The sequence below is a fragment of the Fulmarus glacialis genome, unplaced genomic scaffold, assembly GCF_000690835.1.
Source record: "Fulmarus glacialis isolate BGI_N327 unplaced genomic scaffold, ASM69083v1 scaffold35121, whole genome shotgun sequence".
In the NCBI taxonomy this organism is placed as follows: Eukaryota; Metazoa; Chordata; class Aves; order Procellariiformes; family Procellariidae; genus Fulmarus; species Fulmarus glacialis.
This window is the reverse complement of record NW_009191489.1, coordinates 1-8,717: the sequence shown is the minus strand read 5'-3', so window position 1 is coordinate 8,717 and position 8,717 is coordinate 1. Positions and strand designations below refer to the sequence as shown.

Below are 8,717 nucleotides of genomic sequence, written 5' to 3'. Positions count from 1 at the left end.
AAGTGCATATTACTGGCACGGCAGAACCCCAGATATAACATACAGCACACGAGCCCGCAGAGAGCATATCATCCATAACTGGCTGGCTTATCTGAATATAGTAATCATGTATCAGAACAAGCTGGGGAGTTTCCTGGAGTCACATTTACTGCTTGAGTTTGGCTGTCCATATTGGAGAGGGATTTGGTACCGGAGTTTTCAGATTGAACCAACTGTTCAGAAATAGCAGAAGAAGCGACAGCACGGTTAGCATGCTCACTCTCCCACGCCGAAACACTGGGAGTGGGGTTTTCCTTAGCTGTCCCCGCATGATTGTGTGACTGGCTGGCTTGTCTCCCTGCTTCTGTCTCCTGCTGCTGCAGCATCCGCTCCACCTCTATCTCAAGTTCCAGATTTTCCTCATCTGCCTCCACTTCCAGCTGCTGCATTAACTCCTCCAGCTTCCTGGCCTTGCGAAGTTCATTCTGCTGTATGATCGTGCACAGGTGCTCCGTGAGGTGCTCCTTAATCTCCGTCTTGTGTTGGAGGTCCAGCTTGGCTGCCACATACTCCGACTCAGCCTTATCATACCGCTTCCTGCAAAATCATCATCATTTCTAGTGGGTTAGTTCTCAAAGCACTTTACAGTCTGACACACGGACAGATACTTTAAGCATCCCTGAAATGCAATGTGCACTGCGATGCATTATGCCAGCTATTTCATGACATGCTGCGACATTAGTAAAAGGGAAGAAAATAAGCGTGAATCGATCAAGTCTTCTCCTCTTGACACATTAGCCTCCACTGCTGCTGTATTCCGAGAGTTAATTTGCTCGTCTGAAATCTACAGATCGAATCACAAACAAGCATTTTTACTGCCTGTTTCAAGAGATGCATCACTAGCAGCAGAAAGAAACCATCAGAAATTGTAGTGTTTTCAAATTTCTAATGAACATGTATCTAGTGAACTGAAACACTGCAAAACAGTTTTGTGTGTTTTCTAATACAACCATCCACCCAACAGATACAGATGCTACAATGCTGCTATGCACGTTTACATTTGGATCTGGTCTAGAAGTGTACTCTCCCGGCCACCCATATATATGTTCAGAAAATCATGAGCAGCACAGATTGACACAGCGTATGACATCAATAGTGATCACAACTTTTGCGTGGCAACAGATGTAGAATTTTATTGTAAGCATCCCCCCGACACACACCTCCTGCCAATTTGCACTTCCTGTCATGACAAATATAGCAAAAAGGAAATATTCCAAATATTTATTGAGGTTAACACATCCGGGATATCTAGCACTTTAATGGTTGGTGTCCACATTAGTGATGCATCTTCCACTACATTCAGTGAATCTGTATTTTAATTCTGATTTAATTAATAGAAAGATAGATGCAATCTTGCTCATCAGGAAAGGGAACATGCAAAGGCTTTTGCAGAATGCCTACACGATGTACCTTACAGAGCATTCATAAAACTAATATTAGTAAAGTGGTTGAATAAAGAATCCAGCTGTTTTAGAAAACCAAATACCTGGTTAAACAAAGCAACAGAAAGATAGGAGAGATCCTTTGCTTAGGGAAACAGAAGGAAATAAGACATAGAAAAGCCTTCCCAAATATGTTCCTTTATATAATAATCACAAAACTTTGACCCTATGTCTGCAGTGGGCAGAAGATGCCCACTTATGTTTCCCTCACAAGAAAGTCAAGATTTCCCTGGGCCAGGTATCTGAAATGGAAAAACTAATGCTATGCTGGAAACTTCTGCACGGTTAAACCTTTGGGCTGAATTCACACATATTCTTCACATCATGTTTACAAAAATTCCATTCCACAGCAATTGTCAAATGCCCCTAACTATGTATGTGCTCAGGACTATTTAATATTGCACTTTTTGACCCACTGAAATTATTTGTGTTTTAGCCCTAAAATATAAGGCAAGAACTAAAAAATTTCTTGAAAAGACACCACTTACAAGTAAATCAGCTTTGGCTCATAATACATAAAAACTACAACACTGAAAGTATCTAACTCGCATTTCCAAATCCCTCCCTCACAAAAAGAAAGACTTACTAAGTTCATGAAAGTCATTAACTATTTTGTAAAGTTTATCCCCTTTGTCCTACCAGCATCCCCTTTTGTTATCTTCATTAAAAACTGCTTTCCAAACGTCAGAGACACTTGTGTTATATGCTGTTTAGCCATTAAGCATTTCAAATAGACGCATTATCACAAAATTTTGGTAAGCAAACTTCCAGGAGCATTTAATGGTTTTAGAAACCAGACTTAAACCTAAAATACATTGAAATGTTTTTCCTCTTGAGGATATGAAATTCAGTATTCATATGCACTCAGCTACTAAAACTACAGTTAATCTTAGATATTTCAAATGATAATTACATAAAAAATATCCTTATTTGTTAGCTACCGCTGCTATTTTTTTAAAGACTAATTACCATGTTTATTGGCCTGTGGTCAACGTATAGCAAAGTCATAAGGAGAAATACACGTTTAACACATTGAATCGTGAACTAAAAACCGCAACCGAACATTTCCATTTTATTAAACGGCTACAAAAACATGCTGATGTTTATCTACTGATGTTGTGGTTTACCCACAACTAATAGGGTGTTCCGATTAATTTCTTGCATTTAAGGAACTCATCAGAACCAGAGTGATTAAAGGCACATTGTGAAGGGTGAAAGCTTGCTTTTTCCTTCAATTTTTGGTCCCAGTTCCAAAAGCACTTCAGCAGTATTATATGTTTTAAGCTTAATTGGTCCCATTGATTCCAACAGGACCAGAGCTGTCATCAACAAGCAAGTTTCCCTGAAAAGGACTTTCATTTTAGGACTTTTATTTTCCCCGTGAGAAGAAATAAACAACCTTGAAACAATAAAGCAGGGCTTATGGACAACTGCACAGTTAAAGCAGTAAGTATGTCTCAAGACAGCATGAAGCTGGAAAGCACAGTCTGCAGTCAGAAAACCTACTTCAGTTTCCAGATTCCAAGGGAAAAATTAGGAAATAAAAAGCACACTTTTACCTCAAGATTTGAAAGCCCCCCAGACTGTGACCGCTTTAACTACACCTTATTACAATGACATAACTCCATTACTACTTCGGTGACAGGAAACAGCATTTTCTCCCTCCACTCAGGCAGGGCTATTCCCTCCTCCCCATCTGTCGCTTACCGGGCATAAGAGTAGTCCAAGCTGGCCTGATCAATGCGATTCCGCAGGATGCCAATGTCAGCAGATACCATGTCATCCAGAGCTTGTAACTCCTTCTGAATCCTTTTTAGTTTCACTGTTTCAGCTTGAGTTCTTTTGGATCTGCAAAAGGAAGATGCATTTTTTTTTTTTTCCCCAAGCCTCTCTTGACATAATGGGCCCCATTTCATTTGCAGAGCAACTAACTTCTTTAAGAGCTATTCAGAATGTTTCTCCTTTATGGTTTAAGACTTTTGATCTTTTTTAATATCCACAGGGATCTAAAATGCCTGCTATTAGAGGACTACGGCAAAATTACGTAATGACTATAATCAAAGTGCCTAAAATGGATTGTGTTTCTTCACTGTGGAAACACACAAGAAGCTGCTGTATCTAAGTAGTTCTCAGTGTAAGGAAACAGGAAATGGCTTGGGGGGGGAGCGAGAGGGGGAAGGGTATTTAGCCCTGCAAATATCCCCTTTCAAAGAAGCCCAGTTAGTAGGGGCCAAAAAGTCACCTAACCTAAGCTTGATTTCCATTTTGTAAAATTATTCCCAAAAGGCCTAGCCAAATCCCAATGAAGTCAATGGAAAGTTTTACATCAAACACAAAGGATTTCAATCAAGCCTTATGTAACCTTCTTCAACTCAGCCTATTCATTCCTAAAATCTGAAAACTAAATGTTGCTAAGGGCAGCAAGCTTTGGTGGATTTCACTCCCAAGCAAGCTAAGTAACTTTCAACAAGCTTTTACACCAGGTCACTTTGCTGTCACTCATCCTCACCAGCAAAACCATGCTTTTCATCCACTGCTTTACACCCCAAAGCAGGTACTTGAAAATAAGACTAGATGCGTAGGCAGTGACACCATCTCTCATTAAACCAGCTGATGCAGGTGGAGAGTAGTATGGGTTAGAGCCTAACCCTGTAGTATGGGTTAGAGCCTGAAGAAGGCCTTTGAATGTCAGACAAAACTCCCTAGCTATCACATTCCAAGTCCTCTTCTCTCTCCTCATGCTCTGCTTCCAGGAGGAAGAACCCAGCCTGGTGGTCACACCCACATTTGCTGTCCTACAGTGACTCAGACCAAACATACTTGTGTTTTATCTCTGCCTGGCAAAGGAAAACAAAATCTTCAGAACCTCAAAGAGCATCTTCTGCTCAGTACTGGCTATGTTCACCTGTGTTACCCAAGAGCTTTGACGGGCAGAACATAATACATGTCTGCGAGAGGACTGTGAGCCTGAAAGCTTCACATCTCCTTCCTTGATCCAGTGTTATCAGCTGCTCCAATACCCTTCCCTACAAACCTTCCCTTCCCCGTAGTTTTAAACTATCTCAGTGGACAACACTGTACAACGCCTTAAAGTCTGGTCACCTGAACAGCAAGAGCTAACAACTGTGAGAACATGTGATTTTTTTATAATTTCTAGTCAGCCAGTGGTAAAACGGTACCTTCTTAAACTTAAAGGTAATCGTCTTCTCTTTTCAACGCTTTTCACATACTAATAAGAAAGAGTCAAAAGCCTGAACAGAAATAGCTATAGTTTCCCTTCATAGGTTAGGAATCAAATAAACTTTCCTTAAATCCAGTGAAAACAAATCAGGAACAGAACAGGGATGAGCATCCGAGCACCCCAAACATGCCCTTACTAACAGGCACAAGGACTTCAGCTAATTCTCGAATTCTGTAATAACTTTTCCATCTGCGCACAGAGCTGCAGCTTTGGAAGTGTGAAAAGCTTAGTCACAGCTTCTTGGCCAGCACTTGTCATCAAAGGGAAATGTCAATCACAGCTGCTCACTTGTGGAGCAGTACATACAGAGCACAGAGAGGAGGAAAAAGTGAGATTTAAATAGAAGATGTGCAACTGGTTGCAGATAAAAAGTAATCCCTTCCTCAGCCTCAGCCCATGCTGCAGCATAGCCCTTTACCTCTCAGCAATAGCTTTGGCCAGGAGTGCCTTCTTGCGTTTATTCTTCTCTTCTATCAGCCGCTGCTCTTGCTGGAGGATTTCCCATCGTGATTTTTCCTGCCTGTTCATTGACAATAAGATCAAAATTAATAGAAAGTTCATTTCTCTCCCTGCTCCCCAAATGACACAAATATTCACCACCATATTTCCTGGAGAAAACTCTAAAAATGTCAAAGGAACTATAAACAGGTTTCGGTTCTGAGGAAAGAAGAATCATCTGCAAGAAGTCATTCAGACCAATAAAACATTTCCAGATGAAATCTGCTGATCAGAACAAAAATCTACATAAGCAAGTAAGCTGCTGGTTAATTCAGCTTTGCTGGAAGAAAGAGCATACCGCACTTTTTCAGAAATGGGTGGAATTTTTCATTTAAATGATGTGCTTCCCCACTAGGTAGAAGCAGTTTCAGGTTTCCTACTGGTTGCTAGAAGTCGCTATCTCTTCAGTCTAACAACACAGCCTCTTTTTTGGAAATGTTTTTTCCATAAAACAGATCCTTTCACACGTCTGCTTTACAATACAGCCCCAAATAGTTAAACTGATACAAATGAAAGGCTGGTAAAAGTTACAATGAAAATGAGCAACGAGGAAAAACAAGAATTCACTTTCACCACTATTTGGGATTCCATTTCCTAGGCTACATCCACTAAGAGATACAACCAGCCCCAGAGGATGGAAGGCAAGGTCTCAGGTGAGAGGGGACAACCTGCGTCAACACAACTGGGCAGGATTAGGAAAAACAAAAACTGCTTTGCTGCTTTTCCACCCTGTTGTGTTCTTCATGCCCTCTCTCAAGAAGTCTCAGCTTAAAAATAGCTTAGCTTAAAAATACCCACGTAACTCAGCTATGTTAATCTTAACAACCATTTCTGCACAAGAATATCTCTTCAGACTTCTCCTCATCACCCTATTCCTAAAACTTCATATGGAGAAATATTTTTGATAAGATTTAAATTCAAGTGCACAGGCTGAGATGAATTCAGCAGATTCAGAGGGTCGTTGTCGCAGCTAAATGTCATTTGCTCCCCACAGAGCGGAAAACTTCTCTGCAAAGCTTTAGCTATCTTCTCCCCAGTCAAATAGTGTCTGTATTTTTCAGCACCAGGAAGGAGCTGAACAGCCAGTACTACCGGTGAGCTCCACCCACACGAGGAATTTGGCACTGCTCTTCAAAGTGCTGCTATTCTGGTGAAGGGACAGCTATCTGCAGGTAGGTGAACCCAGCCAGGAGCCGGGAAGGAAAATGGCAGGCAGCAGCTGCAGCCAGCAGCCGCAGCCTCTTAAGGCACATCTGTGCAAAACAGAATCTCCCGGATCCTTTTGAGTTTTGAATTCAAGAGAAGCCACGCTCTGCTTCTCCACACAAGTGCTGCTGACTGCCGCAGTCCTGCCTCTAAAGCGGGAAGCACCTTCAGTCCCCTCCAAGATCCTACAGACAGATCTAACCAGAGACAGGGTCTGGCACACCACACTTGGAAAGCTGCTGATCCCTGTTTTGGGGGAATACAAATGATACATGGCAGTTTGGTGGCCAGCTAGTGTTTGTTGATTATATTGGGCAGAAAAGTTTGGACCTGCATAGGAACTCAAGGCTGAAGCAGCATTGTTAGTGTGTTTTAAAAATAAACTATATGCCCTAGAAAAGGAATCTACCCTTTTGCCCCTCACACTTTGCTTTGCCCACTGAGAAAAAGAAAATTAGCACTTGGATACAGACAGGAAAACAAATGTGAAGAAGTAAAACCAAGTAATCTCCCATATTGGTAATGCCTGCCCTCTCTAGCGTTTAGACAGCAGCTTCCTTTTATAGGCTACTATCTGAATTCTGGATGATGAACAAAGTAATTGCCACATTCAGTCAGAATCCCAGAGAGCCATGTTGAGTACTTTTTCCTTTCTCTCTCTCACATGTACCAGTCTGAAGCTTCTGACGGAGACAGACACCCCACTGTGGGCTGGTGCACAGGGTGAGAGCCTCAAGATGGGTCTCAGCTTGAATCATAAAAGCTGGAGAACTGCTTAAACCTGAAATTTTACCTCCTTACCAACACTTTTGGCATTAACAAATCTGCAGCAATATTGTGAAGGGGAACACAAAGTTACACAAATCATGGCATATCTACTTCCAAAAGGGCTTTTTGTTGTGGCTGCTGGCTTGTCTACGCAGCATGATGTGAGATTAAGTCTTCATAAACCAAAGTCCTGTATCTTGGGCGCTTTATGATGCACAGTCCCACTACCATAGGAAATTATGTGAAGACAGCGCGGTGCATATCTGCATGGATTAAACTACAGAATTTGGTCTTGAATCAGGTTTAACCCAAGCAGAGATGAAAAACAAAAGTTCAATGCAGAGGAAGCAAACATGATCTTTCAAACCTTCCTATTAGATACAGGAAAGTTCACTTTACTGTACAACAGAAGAATGAGTCAATACAGAATAAAACCCATCCCCTGATTTTACCGACTTACTAACAATTCCACTTTCTTTTTCTCCACTTTGGAGTTTGGCTTTGCAGGGCGGGTCTGCGCATTGTCACTGCCATTACAAGGATCTACCGGTGTCACTTCCTTCTGCTGGTCTTGGTTGTCACTTTGCCTTTGATCTTCCGCTGAAGGAGGATGAGGTGGTGGCACAGGCTGCTGAGGATGACCAGGCTTGTGTTTTGGTATAGAAAGCAACTGCTCAGGAGGAACAGAGGCGGCTCCACCCTGCAGCCCCAGCTTCTGACATTGCTGCTGGAGGGCTTTTTCTCTTTGCGTTAGCTTCCGACTCTTATTCACAGTGTGGGGGCGACGCTGCTGCTCCGAGGGTTCATACAAATCTAATCAATGGATGAGAGGGAGAAACGGGATTAAAAACTAAATCTTAATACCAAAGACAGATGCTGTGAATTAGCTTTTCTGGGCAAGCAAACTGTTGCAAAACCAACAAAAGGAGAAGACATCCCAGGGTGTCAAGGGAAGGCAACGTGGGGGAAAACGCAGGAACCTGGAAATGTTTTAGAGGATCTGAGCATCCGAAACAAGGAAAGAGAGGAATAAGGAGCCTGGACCACGGGACTAAAGAACCTTAGCTAGGAGCGAGGCAAGTCTTGGGGGATTCACGAAGAGATGGATGTAGGGCTAACAAAGGGTCCCGGGCAGTCTGGTGGGCAAACTGGGGGTTTATAAAGTGAAGAACAGGGAAAGAACAAGATGATAGATAGGCAAAAAGGAAGCTGAGAACATGACTGGGGTAGTGGACAGACAGATGCAGGTGCAGGAGAAGGGGCTGGAGTTTGGAAATGTGACAGAGAGATTGTGGGTGGAGAGACAGAGGGGCTGGATGGGAGATTGAGGGGAGCAGTGAGAGATGGGGCCTGGATGGGAGGGGCCGAGGGACTGGCTGGGGGAAACGAGGGGCTGCCTGGAGAAGCTGAGGCGTTTGATGCGGGGATGGACTGGATGAGCTGAGGGAATGGATAGACGTGTGGATGTAGGGGGCTGAATGAGGAGGCAGAGGGTGACCGATGGGGGGATGAGTGTGAGGGCT

The 8,717-nt window shown here is 42.8% G+C and overlaps 1 protein-coding gene across 1 annotated transcript; it reads right to left on the bottom strand.

Annotated features, from left to right (window-relative positions):
• Positions 1–104: 104 nt before the first annotated feature.
• Positions 105–8,007, bottom strand: GORAB (golgin, RAB6-interacting; the record flags this gene model as incomplete). The annotated part of the gene is made up of 4 exons (XM_009586714.1): positions 105–576; positions 3,189–3,329; positions 5,141–5,242; positions 7,659–8,007. Coding segments are annotated over 4 exons (1,064 nt in total), but the record flags the coding sequence as incomplete, so codon positions are not given.
• Positions 8,008–8,717: the final 710 nt, after the last annotated feature.